The following is a 16,506-nucleotide window of genomic DNA, read 5'->3' on the forward strand; positions in this document are numbered from 1 at the left end:
GTGGAGGTTTCTGTCTCTTTCAAACAAAACCAACTCTGAGCAACACTTTTTTCTTCCACAAATGCCACCCTCCAAAAAACTTAAATCACCAGCATGTAGAAAGGTTTTGATTATTGGACAGACATATGCAAACACACTGAAAGCATATCATCAATTAAGATTAACCTGGTTGTAAGCTGCATAATTGGAAGCTAAATGGCACTAATTTATTTGTGGCAGACAAGAAATTTGCAGTCCCAGTTGGATTTTCAAGTACCACAAGTAATCCGATAAGTCATATTCACAGAAGTCATTAAAATTGCATGCTCAGAATTTTATTTGTCAGGGTGTCCTTTCACAAGAGGACTGCAAGCATCTCCAATTATTTAATCAAATTTAAAGACAATCAGCAGCTTTTGATACCCCTATTATTATGACTAACCTAGATTATTTTTTACATTTATCTTACAGTAACCCATAGTAACCCTTCTTTATTCTCTTATCACCTTTAAGAACTGAAAATTAATAATAGCATATCAGTATTCCCCGTTTTCTTTTTAAAAAACACAACTGTATGAAGAAGCAGCAGTCCTTAATTCCAGTCACATTTTAAGACTATGCACAGTTAGGGAGAGTGTAAGCCACAGCATCTCTGGGCTCTCACCACTGGAGTTATGACCCTTGCAAGTCATTATTTGCTAAATAGTTTCATCTGAATTCAAGCATGGAAGCCAAATTTATATTCTGCAATTTCAACACATGAAGAAATATGTAGAGAACGGAACACTCGACACAAGAAACTGAAAAGAAAAATGCTGTATATGCACATGGTTTGGGTGGTTTTTTTGTTTGTTTGCCTTTTTCTCCTTACAGCAAGGAGCATATCTCTCCTGAATATATTTGGAGAAATCTCAAGAATTTAAAGTTTTAAATTCTAATAAAACCTTTTATAAACCACTTACAACTGTAAGTAATCTTCAGAATGCTAAGCACCTCAATACATAGCATTCATCTTTCTGAATCAGCATGAAATTATCCCTACCCTAGATGATTGTATTTCCCTGAACAAAAAGAAAATGAAATTAGAGCTCATAGCCATCACAATTACATTAAGTTCTCAGCCTGATTTGGGAATGTTCTCTCACCACTGAGATCTACATGAAATCCAATTTCTGTGCAGTTCTTTGCACTTATTGCCTTGGCACTCTGCAAAGCAGTCTTACTACTTTCATGCAGGGAAAAAGGATGAAGCACAAAAACCCCTTAGAACTTTGTCCAAAGTTCTGAGGAGTTTGACAAATCAAGAAATTGAAGCCAGCCCCAGTGATCATGAGCTGAATGCCCCAGTGATGAGCTGCCTTTGCTCTGCAGATGGGACCTGTACCAGTCACTCATTCAAACATCACCAAATAAGACAACAACTGAATGCTCAAGATGCTTTTCATGCAGCACTCCCACATTGTGAGAAACCTGGCAAAGAAATGGTTTCCTTGTCTTGCTGCTTCCCAGGCAAGACCTGAAGCCCACCTCTACTGACAGCCACAGTGCAAATCCCAAAGGCTTTAAAGAATCCAAATTCATAAGTAAATTCATTCTTTCCATCTTCCAGCAAGCAGCTCTGACACACAGGTGAACTCATCAATTGTCTGACAGATGCTTCTGGATCCCAAATAATTTCCTCTGACCATCTTCTGTTATGGGACCAAGACTGTACCCAAGAGCTCTCCAGTACTCCTACAGGTGTTGGTGCAACCTTGTGTTCTTATGTTTTATAAGTGTTATCTAGAGACCAGAAAAATCTGTGCATGTTCCTGACTCCTTGCCTGAGCAATGAAGATGCACTATTAGTTACCCATCCATCCTTTTCATGCCAATTCTGTGTACATGCACTTGATAAAGCTGTTGCTAAGAACTGTGGTCTGGGCAAAATGGACAAAGCCAGACAGTGCCACTTGCATAGGGAGAAAAAACTGATTACATGCAATGAAGTTGTCGTTTTATTAGAAAACTTCCAACCAAACAGGGACCTGCAGGTCATGGAATTTATGCCTGCAGCTAGATTTGTTGAAAAAGGCACTTTATTTTTTTCCCCAAACCTGAGATAGGTTTCCCAAAAGATGATGCAAGTCCTGGAAAGGAAAATACGTATGAACAGCATTTAAATATACTGTTTTGAACAACCTTTGCAACAGCAATTCAATATGTGAGTGGAAATCCTGGCAACAGCACAGGAATACCAAGCTCTAGTAAAAAAATCCAAACATTCTCTACCACCCATACTGTGAAAGACAGGACTTTTCAGTATTCCAGTGAAAATGAAGACAATAAATGTAGGCTACAGCAGCATAAATTACAGGTATTTTTCCTCTGATTACCCACACTACTCAAGGAAAACCTCACTTACTGGATAAACCACAAGTACCCGACTATTCCCCTCTTCTCACATCTTAACAAGCTCAGCAGTACTTATGGCATTAGAATAGGATCAAAAATTCCTCTTCATCCCTGAGGGATGACAGCAGCAAGCATGGATAACAAAAATGGGGTAAGCAACTGCCATCTATGCACTGCTGGTTCAGTGTACAACTACAATTCATTTCTAATGTTAAGTGATGTTCAGAAACCTTAACTGCCTTCTAGTTGTGGTAGCAGATTCTGCTTTTTGTCATCCACATAAAGGAAATAAGATTGGACAAGTGTGTCAGGGCAGAAAATTATTACAAAGGAACTGCAGAACTGGCACTGCAGGCATGAGTTGGCCTGCAGAATCTTAATCACAGTTGATACTCTCTCAAAGAAGGAGAAACACCTTTTCCTTACCTCAACACCAGACTGAATTAGAGAGAATATTTTTCTTGCTAAACATACCACATTGGAAGTTAGTTACAAGTGGCAGCGTGGGATTCTACGTGTGCAAGGCCTAAAAATCAACAAGCACCATCAAGAGGCTGGTCAGAGAGAGCAGAAGTGAACAGAACAAGAACCCAGAAGTGTCCTTTAATAAGGACCCACAAGGTACCTATGCAGAAGGTGACTACACAAACAGTATGTACACACACCTCTTAGCCAGGCTGCCACAAAGAGCTGTGGCTTCTCAGCAAGATTCTCTTTATTTATTGTCTTTAAACGTGAGATTCCCAGACACAAGTTCACTGACAAACTTCTGAAGGCACACAACACTGTATTTATTTTGCATAGATGTTTGTTCTCCACACTGATTAAGACAGCAAAGTACACAACTGCCCCCAGAGCAGCAGAATGTGGCTCCAAGCATTCTTGTTAGCAGGTATTTTGGAAGTGAGGAGTCCCCCCACGCAGCCAAGTGAGCTCAGACAGGCAGGAAGTTCTATCCCTCCCCAAACACGCCCAAGGGGAGCGTGGGACTGAACGGGTGTCTTTTTTTCTTTTTCTTTTTTTTGTACATCTTCTCCAAACAGCTGCGATATCAGACTTGGCTGCTGCTCACAACTTCTCCAAAGAGCAGCAAATACTGTGGCAAATCATCCTGCAAATTCCACCGTCAACCACTGGATTGCAAGGATGATTTCTAAACATCATTTGCTCTCTCCAGGGAGTGCTACTGAGTAGAAGTCGGGAGCAGAGCTGCAGCAGCCTGAGAGCTCACAGACAGCATTGATTCACTGCACATTAGCACCGAGTTTATCTTTGAGCACATAACTGCTACAAATGCATTCTATGTACACTGAAGTTCAGATTCTGGTTCAGTGACTTCTACCCCCTCAGGGAAAAAAAATCAAGGTCTAGCCTTTCCAGGATCTAGGGAGGGGGGTTGTTTTTTCAACATGATGTGCATATTACAACATGTGCATATCTGAAAGGAGACAGAGCTGCCTGGCCCATGGAGCATTTCCTCTGTGATTTTGGGACTAAATCTAGGTCATGACAGCTGTAACCAAATATGGGTGCCCATCCTTGGAAAAACCTAGCAGCCACCATGTAAGTGCATCCCATATGCAAAGTAAAATTCAGCAGTTCTAGCAGGAAGAATAAGGTTCAAACAGACATAGCCTTTGCAGGTGAGAAGTGCTATCTTTTGGTAGATCTTTATCCTTCTGGAGCACTAAACTGTCTTAATTTTGAAACAGAAACAAAAAGTAATTAAATAGTATTTCCAACACCCAACACACTGAAGAAGAATGCCAGATGAGAATTGTGCATTCAGGACCCTTTGCCAGCACTCGTTTTTATGTAATTACACAGATACACTGAAAACAATGCAATAGGCTCTCAAGAGTAGTTGCTGCACCTAGTCCTAGTTAGTTAGTTTAGATCAAACCACAAGTCTCTTTACTTGTTTTTGTGACTGGGATAAGTAAATGTTTATCTTTTCTAATGCTCACCCACAAAGCTTTCGCATGGAGATGTACCAGAAACGTTGCTGCAAACACATATCGTGCATGCACAATACTCGTTGCAGAGTATATTATTAAGGACCTTAAGAATAAATAGGCACATAAGCACAGCCAAAGACAAAAGCAGAGCTTCTTCAGCCCTCTTATAACACCAGTTAAAAAAAAAAAAAAGTGAAAAGTAAAATCGGGAATTATTCAATCTTTGATTAGAAATCAATGCCAGGGGCTGTCTCTGCCTTCTGCACTCGGGACCGAACACATCGCTGGGGCAGACCCTCTGAAAGCCAAGAGCCAGCACAGACACCGCCGAGTTGGAGAACCGGTGAAAAACGGGCGGCTCGTGTAACGCAGCCTCCCCGCACCGCCTGTGCTGAGCCCACCAGCTGCGGGAGGTCCCGAGCCAGCAATCACCGCCCGGAGCTGCGGGAAGCACGGACCGGGCGGGCAGCGGGCCGGGCCCGGCCAGCCCCGGCGGCCTCCGCTCGCGGTGCCCCTTCCCCGCCCCGGGACGGGGCCGGACGTCCAGCGGGGCGGCCGGGGGGGGGCGGCCGGCGCCAGCCGCGCCCTTGGGCCGCCGGACCCCCACGCACCCCCCGTGCTACCCCTCCCTGCCCGCTCTCACCCATCTGCTCCCGCAGCCCCTTCAAGGAGGAGGAGGAGGAGGAGGAAGCGCAGGACGGGGGCGCCGCACCGCCCTCCGCCATCTTCAGCGCCGGGCCGCGGGAGTGCCGGGCGGGCCGCGGGGCGCGGGGCGCAGTGCGCAGGCTCCGCCCGCTCCCGCCCCGCCGGCACCGGGAGCGCTCCCGCGTCCATCCGGGGCGGCCGCGGCGAGCGCCGGGCGCTGCCTCGGGCTGCGCTTCCTCAGGGACGGGGCTGCTGGAGAGGGTCCGGCCGTGGGCAAGGAACCTCCTGCAAGGACTGGGGAACTGAGAGAGACCAAAACTGGGGAACTGGGAAGGACTGGGAGTCTGATGGGCAGCGGCTGAGGGAGCTGGGGGCTCCAGGAGGCTCGGGGGGAGCTCATCACCCTTGACGGGAGCGTGCAGTGAGCTGGGGCCGGTCCCGTCTGCCGGCTCTGCACGGAGAGGAGCAGAGGAAACGGCCTCAAACGGCGACAGCAGAGATGCAGATTAGAAGAAAGGAATCCAGTGGTCAGGTGTTGGAATAGGCTGCACAAGGAGGAGATGGAGTCACCGTCCCTGGAGGTATTTAAGGGGTGTGTGGATCTGGGCGCTGAGTGATGTGGTTTAGGATCATGGAATTGTCAAGGCTGGAAGAGACCTTCACGATCATCAAGTCCGCTCAGCACTGGCACTGCAACCCCAAAACCACATCACCCAGTGCCAGATCCAGAAACCTCTTAAATACGCCTTTGGTTTAATGGTTTAGGGGTTGAATATTGTGAATATTCTGTGGATATCTGCCAAAGGGGCCAGTGGCATTGGCCGCCCCACGGGAGCCATCGTGGTCCCCGGTGGCCGGTGCTGAGGGGAGCCTGGCCGGGCACGGCACAGCTCCCCAGGTACCCCACAGGGCAGGGGCAGTTTGTGTCCCCACAACAACTGCAAATGTCATCCCAACACTGCAAGGAACTTAGAACTGGATGGTCTTTAAGGTGCCTTCCAACCTAAACTAATGTGTTATTAACCATGATGAGTTGCCTCCCATTAGAGAGCTCTCAAAGAGAGATGCTGCTCTAGTCGGTTATCAATAAATTTGGGAATAATCTTGTTTTGCCTCTGAGTTTGCACTCTGAGAAGAGTGAAGGTAAAGCAGCATCCATGGCCATTCCAAAGGGCAGGCTCTTTGGGCCTTGTGCAGGAAACTTCCTTTGCAATCATGAACAGAAAGTTTGCCTGCCAGTGGATCAAAAAATCAACCTCTAATTGTGATGAATACAGAAGAAGTAGCAGTAAGATCAGGTGGTATTTCAAGAGAATGAAAAAGGAACCTTTTAAATATTCCCAAGTAGAGCTCCATTTTAGCTTGAATATTCAGACCACAGACTTGCCCTGTTCTTTGTTTCTTTTTTTAATGTTGGCTATATGTGTGTGCACAGAATCCTTTGTCTGTTGTTTCCTCTCAGTGTTAATAGAATTTCAATTATTACTAGTAATATTTAAAACTAAAGGGTAGCTAAATGGGAAAAAACCCCTACACATTCAATGCCAAATTTGCTAGGTTTATATTTATAAAATATGGTAATAACACCTTGCCACTTAGCAGTCTCCATGTCCTTTTTACACATGCTGAAATCAAATTTCACCATTCCACTGAGACATTCAGATGTTATCCTCATTTTACAGATGAGAAGACTGAGTCATTGAAATCAAAGTCTCTGGTTATGTCATGAACAAAGGAGCACAGCAAAAAAGCCCAGCCCAGGTTTCTTGATTCCTTGTTCTGTGTCCATGTATTTTTCCATCTTCCTTTAAACAGCAACTATCAGAAAATATCACCAAAAAGGCTTGTATTCGTTCTCAACAGCATAAAGTACAATAGGTGTGGTATGAAAAAATGGTCAAACTACCTGAGAGAATGTAATTTTTATGTTTTGCAAGCCCCAAAAACAATGTGTAGTTATGGGGCTGCACTTTCCATATCTGTAATAATAAAGTGTTCATTAATGTTTTGAGGTGTCTCTGAATTTTTATTAGGTTACAGTTATTTTCCTTAACTTTCCCATTTAACACACTGTGCAATAAAAGGGGTCAGAGCCTATTTATACATTTTTGTTCCTCTGAGAAAGATGAGACAACTGGCATGGGAGCAATCACACTGAAGGGGATGCTTGCAAACAGAATGGGCAACTAAAATTCACTTTCAAATGAGATGGCATTTTCTTTTCTTTCCATTTCAACCAACACACACGAGTGGTCTCACTGCTTGCAATTTGCCACGCCTGATATTCTGCACGTGCAAAGCCTCAGAGTAGAAGGTATGAATTACAGGAAAGGAAATAAACCAAGTGTTGCACACTCAGGATGTTTGTGGTGGTGCAGTGGAGGCTGTAAAGTTAAAATATAAAGGCGAAGCACATATAAATTCATGAGAGATAAAAGGACTCTTGAGGTAGAAATGGGGCATTGTCCCTCCCTGCTCTCCATGTATCTACAAACTGCTTGACAAGCATATCTTTTATCTTTAAGCACACAGGAACTGAGCTGAGAAAATCTGCCCCAATGCGGAAAATGTGTTATCTTTGTCTTTGATGAGCAGTTTAGGAATGTTTGAACTAATGTTGCAGCAATTGTACATGTAACATTTGTTATAATAATGTTATTTCCTGTTAGACCTTGTTTCTCAGATTTTAGGTTCAGTTATGCAATTACTGCTTTTGCATTTTTGGTGGAACTTCATTAAAATTTTGACCTCACATGGCTTCAGCGGGACTTTCAATTGCCTTTCAATTTTGCAGCATTTGCAGATTTGATTATAGGAGCTGATTTATCCTAATCCTTGAAAGACTGTCCTTTTTTTCCATGTCCCTGTGGAAAAATGAATAATTTAATTTTACAATAACTTTTTCCATCCTTTTAGTTTTCATGTGATAGTTTCTGACAAATCTTCAAAGCTGTTTCAGGCCAAATCACTGATGGGTGCATATTGGCATTGTGAGCTCAGAATCAATAGAGCCCTGGCACTGTGTGCAATGTGAGATTCCAGGGGGTTATAGTATTGTTTTCAGTTTAAGGAATACTGAAAGTTGTTGGAATAATAGTGGCTGAAATTAGTCAGGTAGAAGCTTCCACATGTGATGATCCAGATGCAAAAAGAAATGCTCAGAAAATACCTAAGCCACTGATAGATCTGGGGAGGGTGCCAGGGGAAGAAGCACCCACCTATTAATTTATTCCTTACCCTGTTTCCCAAAGTATCCATTGTTACACAGTATTAGATGTTGTGCTTGTCTGGACTCAATCTGAAATCTGATATAATGGTTAAAACAAACAGCCCCCAGATTTTATTTTCTTTGAGACTGCAGCTTTTCATTCCTTTGGTCACTGAAGTATCCAACACTAAAATGTTCATGTGTATTCAACTTTATTTGTGTCAGAGTCTTGCTGAGTAAGAGCTAAAAAAAGAAACCAGGGAAAATAAATGTATCTTTATATCCATATGTAGGATTTTGAAAAATTATGAACAAGTATTTCAAAATGTTGTAAGTCCAAAAGTGTAAGGCCTGTATTGTGACAGATTAGAGTGGGTTTCTTGTGGTGAATGTAACTGTTGTAGCTGATGGAAAGAAAATTGATGGCATGAAAATTACTGTAGCTGCCCAATATTCTTTCCAAATGGGCTTTAACTGCATATTCTTGTTTATTGCTCTCCTGCTGGGATAAATACCTGCAAACCTTGGTGTTACAAATACATCTGTATGCTTAGGACCTCATTTCTCAGCTCTGGCTCAAGTTCACTTGTATTTATCTGGGTGAATAATTCCTTAGATGTGAAGTTATTAGGCAGTATTGCTTAGTAGAAGAGATACAGAATTCAGCTGTTAGTTTGCCCTTGTCCCAGTATGTTTATTAGTTACCTGGATGATAGAAGGGGAAGCATTTCTATATCATTTGTATGCACTGCTGATATGGTAGAGTACAAGCATAGAATTCAGAATGATCCTGAAAGTTAGAGATACAGTCCAGGAAGGTACGATGAGGGTAAATAGGGAGTGATGCAAAAGAAAACATTTAGGCAAGAACAATTCAGTGTGGAAAGGCATGACAGAGGACAGCTTGCTAATAGCAGATAGAGCAGAAAATAATCTGGGGTGTCACAAGCTGAGCATGAGTCAACAGTGGCCTGGTGTTGTGAAAAGGGAAGTGGCCCAGAGCAGGGACAGAGACTCTGGGACACACAGCCCCCCTCTGCTTATCAGCACTACTGGGGAGCAGCAGGACCACTCTGGGGGTGTGCCCAGCAAGATGCAAGCCAGCTGGGGGACATCTAGAGCAAGTGAGAAGAAATAATGAGAGGAAAGTTAAAGAATTCGAATTTTTTTTTTCCAGTCTAATGAAGAGGTAAATGAAGGGTGATAATCTGCTTTCTTTGAAACAGAGATAGTAAAATATGATTGAAATTATTTTAATCAGGGAAGATTATTTGATTTCAAGGAAAATATTATCAGGTAGGGGTGGGAAAATAGTAGTGGGATGGATTGCTGGGGGAGCTGTAAAGCTCTAGCATGGGGTATCTGTGTCTGGGTGAGTGTCAGCCCAGAAAGACAGGTCTGATCAGAGGGACCCCATGACCTCTTGAGCGCTGTCTCAGCTCTGTGTTTCTGTGATTCTGGCATTCCTACTTGTGCCTTTTGGGACTATTGGCCAGAACAAGTATTATTCACTGCAAGGGTTGCAGAACTGCCTTCTAAAATTAGACAGTGTTCTAAGCAGTGACAAAAGATAAATGAGTTCAAGGGAAGACATGGTGGTCATGTGGCTGCTTGGTTGGCTGGCTGAAAGGGTTTGATGCTTCAGTGCCTGACATCAATTCTGTCTCTAAGATCAGCCTTTCTGTGTAATAGTTTAGTAAGGGCAGGAGAGCAATTTACACATGAAGGAATTGAGAAAGAACATGCACATGTAACATATGGAAACAGATCCTCTCCTTTCCTATGTGCCATCCTGTGCCTGCCCACCAGTTCTCACTTCATAGAATTATACTTATGTGTTGTCTTAGAAAACATATTCCCATACAAACTTAAGTGCTTGCAGGGGTCAAAAATGGGAGAAGTAAGTCTGTTCTCACCATCTCTCATCTTTTCAGTGTTTATGTACCTACTTATTTATTCTGTAGCTTTCCATCAAGCATAAGCTCTCTCTGAGGCTGGCAGTTGTATTGTGTATGGGTGTGTCTGGGAGGTTGAGCACACTGAAGACAGTAAAAAAATAATAGTAGGTTATAAAAGTTAAGCTCTTAGGCCACTTCTTGTGACAGTGGCTGCCTAACAGTGTGTGTCAAAGCTGCATCTGTTCAGCCAAACTGAGATGCTCTGTGCTCAAGTTCTCACTGCATGTGTCATCACTGGCTATTTACTTGTGTTGCCACATGGTCTGGGAGCCTGCAAGAATAATGCATAAACACAGACCACAGTAGGCTGCTCCCTACCCCAAAGAGCCCAAACCTTGTCCTGAATTTCCTAAGGAGCTGTAGAGCAGCTGGATAGTTTTTAAAAAAATTTCCATACTGTTTCCCTCCTGCCCTGCTCTGATTTGGAGCAGTACATTCCCCAAAGGAAAGACTAAGGGGAATCAGCTCAGTCAATTTTCTTAAGGTACAAATCCCATCACACTGAGTCATTGTATAATGTTCAGCACTGGCTGTGCAAATTCCAGCATCTCCCTTTGCCTACAGCACAGTGTGGTAATTATTACTGAATCATTTGAAATTATCCAGAATTTCAATGTGATTACCATCAATGGCACTAGGTAATATGATTTCAACAAGCTAAACACTGATATGGTAATCCTTATCACTTCTAATGCCAAACAATTTAATCTTATCACCATGTGCTAATGAGATAATATATTTCAGTAGGGCTTTTTATGAATATTTTATTATTCCAAGTGGTGTTGAGATAAATCACTGATGTGAGTTACAGTATTTTGTTAGCAGTGCTGTGCATCTGACTGAAAGGACATTTTTTGAAGACTCTTAAAAGACTTCTCAATCTATGTAATGATCTAAAACTCTGACTGATTGATCCCTGCCTAGAAATGAGCACTTATGGGAATTATGAAAATACAGAATAATTTTTCAGTTGTTTGAGCATGAAAATATTTCTAAGTAACTTAGCACTGCTTAGATGTTTTTTCTTTGTAACAGTTTGAAGGTCACTGCTTTTGAAAGATCAGTTGTCCAGGAAGTCTTCTTGGACAAAAAGAAGAAAAGCCAGTCATGCAAATTTTATTCTGTGCAGAGCTCCTTGGCAGAGAAGAGGAGAGTCCCTGGTAACTGCCTCACTGCCTTTGGAAAAAGCAAGAATAAAGAGCAGGTTGTAGTGATGATGGGGAAGATTCTTAGTGCTAGGACAGAAACTTGGTCTGAAGGATTTGCTTCCCTAAGGTGATGTAAGATATTTGCTTGAGGTTTGAAGAGTGGCTCTCCCTGCAGTAAAAACAAGATTTGTCAGGAATGGTTCCCATTTCCCAGACTCTGTGCAGACTTTTTGCTCAGACTGCCACCTGCTCTCCCCACATTTCCTGGCAGGCCTGGATTTAACAGCCCTGTTGCATTGTCTGGATTCCCTGCAGAGGTTTGGTGCAGGCAGTGTGCTGCCTTTGGCCAGCCATTCCCATTCTGAAGGAGAGGGAACTCCAAAGAGAATCCTGCAAATGATGGTTACACTGTCCCACTCACAAAGTTAGAGAGAACAAAGAAATGGCTTTTCAACAGCAGCAAAAATTCACCAAAAATCTAATATTGATTTCATGACCACACTTGATATTTGGAGCTAATTTAATCCAAATTTTAACTTTCTGCAGTATTTTGGCATTTACCTACCTGAAAATCCCTCCTTTATCCCAATGCCTTCTAGCTGCTGTTCAAAGCAGCTTGTAAGGGGAGTGGGCACTAACAAGCTGTGTTTTAGGATGACTTCCTCCAGTTTGCTTTCCTCTCTCCCCAGGGTCAAAGATGCTCTTGGTGTGGGATGGATGCTGTTGGGGCTGCACCATAAATGCCCATTTGTGAATCTGGCACAGGGAAGTGCTGGCTGCATTCACCCTGCTGAGAAGCTGTGGTTCCATTTCTCCATTTCTTTCTGGAAGTAACAACCTCTTAATTCTGCTGCTGAATTTGCCTCTTCCCCCTTCAATTACCAAGTTCAATATGGAGTAAAGTCTATAGGTCTTATTCAGCAGCATCAAGAAAAAAATTTCAGCTCTTGGATTACTTAATCAGTTTTAGAAGACCAATTTCATACTGAAACAATCTTTAGGCAAACAGCAATGTTTCTTTCTGTAAGAAAATGTATTTGGAGAAGAGCTTTAGCAATGTGGTTGCTACTGAACTCTATGGTGTTCCTTCCTGTTTTGGCTTGGACTTTGCTGCCTTGGCAACTCCCACTGGCTGCTTACATGGCTTGGAAAGACCCTGGTCTCACAGGCTGCTTCACCATAGACCCTACCTTGTCCTCCCATGAAATGGGCCCTCTGCTCCTGCCCAGCTGAATGAACTGAAGTGGGATTCTGCAGGGACAGGGGGAGGCCCCTGCCATGCTTTGGGACTGTAGCACTGTGAAGCTCCTGTATTCCAGCACAGGAAGAGGGCAAGGAGATAAATGACTGCAGTGTTTGTTTGTTTGTTTTGCCTAAAGAAGGTTCTTTGTAAGCGTATTCCACATGAGGATTCTTCTAGCCACGTAAATAGATCCCTTGTGTCTAAATTAAATTGTGTGAATTTAAGTCTCTGTATATTGTTCCTTGTGCAATGGCTTAGAAATACTTTGGAGGCATTATCTGGGAGCTTTTATGGCTTCTCTCACATATTTCCTCTGCCTTCCTGCTCCTACACATCCATGCACACACAGTGAGAGATGCAGGGTCAGATTCTGAGCAGACTTCTGCTCATTTTACACACACAAAACTCTCTTTTTTCACTTTTTTATTTTCTGAATTTCACCCACAAACCAATTTTGGACGCTCTAGGCAGCTCCTTGTAAACACGAGCCCAACAAGAGCTGTGCTACTGAGGACCTCAGACTCCAGGAGGAGAGATAACTGGCCAGATTTGGAGCTGAGAGCCTTAAACACAAGCACCAGCCCATCTGTGGCCTGTTTCCCTGCCTGGTGGGGCTGTTTTGTGAAGTTGTTACTCCAGAATCACAGCAGTGCCATTTATTCTTGACACTGTGGGTTGCTTTGCAGGGACAGCCCTAATAAATTGCTTGCATCTGCAACAAGCAGGTTTTCCATTTGGGTTACTCTTCATAAAAAGCTTTGACTGGTGGAATGGAGCAGAAAGAGAAAGGCCAGATGTTTCTCCTTGAGCATTTTCTGATTGTGTCTTCCTCAGAAGTTAGCCATTCCATGGTTCCTTTGGCTTCATGTTTTTATTTAATATCAGTTTTGAAGTCTTCAAGAATAAAACCTAAGAAAGCATTTTCTAGCTTTTCTAGCAGAACACATTTCAAAATGTGGCTGTGCAAAAGAATTAGGCTTTACACCAGAGAAAAAAGACATGTTTTCCATTTAAGAAAAAGAAAATTAGTTAATTTAAAATTACCATTATAAAATTATCAGCTTTTAATGGGCAGGTAACAAGGGGTCCCTGCATGGACTGTGTGAAGGTGATTGATGTGAGGCTGTCTGTCTGTTTGTCTGTGTGAGTCCTTTCTGTGGTATCTGGAGTTTTGGAAGTCAGAGACACAAATCCTGCAGATGCTAACAGTCTGGCAGTGGCACTCTGCCTGCAGAGCCAATTGTTACCCAGCCCCTCCAAAGCACTCAGGGATGTGCTCTGCAATTAGGCCCCCGGTGTAGCTGACAGTAATGAGCACTGGCTCTGTTCCTGGAACACTCTGAGTGTAAAATAATAGGTAAGTTCCTCATGATGAGTAAATTGATGCTGTGGGCAGCAACACGAAGGATGTAGCCCCCCCATGAAATCCATTCTGTCCAGTCTGATGCCTTCTAGATCTACATTTATTACATCTTTGGCAAGGACACAGATTTCTTCCTTCTAGAAATTTAAAGGCCAAACTAGCAAGACATTTAAATATGTCTGAAATAAATGAGATGTAGCATAGCATGTAGGAATCCTTTAGATACATTTTGTGGCAATCCTAAGTGATGATTTATAGTGTGTCCTGAAGAACCCTCCAGAGGGTAATTCCCTTCCATAGCCCTGCACAGTGAACCAGGCACAGCAGCCACCTGAAACCCCAGCAAAGCAGCTTCAGTCAAGCACTGAGCACATGCTCTGTGAGCTTTTTAAGGCAAACCCTTCAGTCTTGGTACTCTCCAACCCACACTCAGCTAACAGAAACCTCTAGTCTCTTGTTTTCTGGGAGTTAATGGCTTTCAGTATGACTGCTAATTAGCAGGTCACAGCATTGCTAATAGAGTTTCCACTGGTTTCTTTGCCACGACTTTGGCTTTCACATGTGAAGGTTTCTTTCTGTCTCAAAGCAGCAGTGGTGAGCCCTGTGTGGTTTGAAATCCTGTGGTGAGTGGCCTGGTATAAATGGCTCTGAGCACTGTGTGAAGATACCCACATGTGCATAAACTGGGCTGCAAGAGTGTTGTTGAGGTTGAATGGTTTGTTCAGTGAAGAAGAAAAAATGAGAGAAGTTTGAAGAGCCCTAGAGATTCTCCTTTGCCTAGCTGTGGTGATGCAGCACCTGCTTTGGTATCCAAGATTCCCACCTCAAGGTGTTTTACCCTGGATCAAAGCTGGTGGCTGTCACAGGAGCCCTTTGAAACTTGTTCTGCTACAGGAAATGAAAAAGAAAGGAGCAGCCAGTGCCTTGGCAGGGCTGAGCATGAGGTGCTGGCTTTCCACCAGCAATACTGGTTCTGCTTCTTAGTATGACAACAACTGCTCAGCCCACCAGGACTGGAGCCTTGTCTTTTCTCAGGCAATTCCTGGGGGCAGGATTTTCAGCCAACCTGCACTCCAGTGCTCAAGGGGGTATCAAGGCTGTGTAACTTGTGTGAAAAGAAGTTGTGACAAGTCCTGTCATGGCAGCACTTCAGCTGCACAAATTTGGCTGGTGAGTGTGTGGGGGAGTGGATGGAGGTGGGGGGTTTCCATCTCAAGCTTCATTTAAATACTGACATTTGCCAGTTATTACTGTACTGTGGCATCTGAGCAAACTCGAATATTTTGCCTTTCCACACCTGAAAAAATAACTACTGCAGTTCAGACCTCAGGGTAGTAAGTGTTGGCTGCTACTTATTTTTCAGTGGTAGCTCCTTATCTGCTTAAAAGGGCTGCCATGAACCTCAATTAGTCAGTGCTTCTACAGTGCTTTGAAATTATATGACACTATCTACCTTTTAAGCATTATAATGTTTCTACAACATATTCTAACAAGTACATGCTTCAGTACACAGCTGCACACTCGGTGGTAGGCCAGAAATACTTCCTAAGGGAAATAATCCAGGAGTTTCTGTCCCCATGGCACAAGGAAATCTTCATCAGTTTTAAATTTGTAGTGTGTGTACCTTCAGAGCATGGAAAAGCAGACTACAAATAGCTGCCAAAAAACCCCAATATTTGGTGTAGTGCAAAACCTCTGCACAATCTGATCACAGTGTAGAGCAGGGCTGGAGGCAGATGGAGCAGGTATAGCACCATTGATTTCCAGTTATTTCCTCCAATATCCAGCCCAGGAGCTCCTGGTTGCTAAGAGCGTGCTGTGCACACTACAGATGTTCTTTTATTTTGATGCATTGGAGACAAGGATGAATCTGACTTCCTCATTTTGCTCTTCAGCCAGTGCTGCCAGTGGTGAATTAATTGCCTTGCTAAATTAATAAGTCATAATGTTTTTGGGCTGGGGCCAGGGAGCTGTCAGTGTGTGCTCTGCACGTGAGCATGGCAGATAGGTTATCCTGGGGATAGAGTGACAGCTCCCAGGGCTGCAGTGAAATAAAATCTGGATGGGACATGGGGCAGCCAGCCAGGCCATCTGTGGGAAGGGGCACCCAAAAAGGTGACTGGCTCAAAAACTCAAAGCACCCAGCCTGGTTGTATGTGGCAGCTTCCATTTGGCAAATTTGAGAGTTGTGAGTGTGGCACTGAAGTTTTACAGTGATGGAAAGTGGTTAGGAATACGGATATTTAGTTTCTGTGCTTTTGCCACTTTAATCCTGGCTCTTTCCCTGGCTCACCAGGTCAGCATGGGGTATGGATTAGCCAGAACTGCCTCAGAACAGGGATCTCTGGCCTGGTCCTTGCATGTGGCTTTGCAGACCTCACAGCTCAAAGGCTGCCCTGGCCATGCAGCACCAGCCCTTTGGTGTCTCTGTCTCTGAAGTCAGCAGAAAAATGGCCCTGTGAGAGTGGTCTGAGGGGACAGCAGCAGCTCAGGCATGCTGGGAGGATGGGATGGGACTGCAGGGCTGGGATAGGGGTCAGGTCTGTGACACCCCTGCCAAGCTCTTGCCTTGCTTCAGCTGTAATCCCACACTCACTCGTGCCCCTGGCT

At 43.7% G+C, this 16,506-nt stretch overlaps 1 protein-coding gene across 1 annotated transcript in view; it reads right to left on the reverse strand.

Annotated features, from left to right (window-relative positions):
* MAP7D3 (MAP7 domain containing 3) overlaps positions 1-5,183 on the reverse strand; it is a 42,828-nt gene extending 37,645 nt beyond the window's left edge. The window contains exon 1 of the mRNA XM_054641314.2: positions 4,975-5,183. Within this exon, the coding sequence (XP_054497289.2) occupies positions 4,975-5,056 (82 nt within the window). The 5' untranslated portion in view covers positions 5,057-5,183. The remainder of the gene's footprint in view (positions 1-4,974) is intronic.
* Between the last annotated feature and the right edge of the window lie 11,323 nt (positions 5,184-16,506).

This window comes from Agelaius phoeniceus, chromosome 14 (genome assembly GCF_051311805.1).
Source record: "Agelaius phoeniceus isolate bAgePho1 chromosome 14, bAgePho1.hap1, whole genome shotgun sequence".
Classification (NCBI taxonomy): Eukaryota; Metazoa; Chordata; class Aves; order Passeriformes; family Icteridae; genus Agelaius; species Agelaius phoeniceus.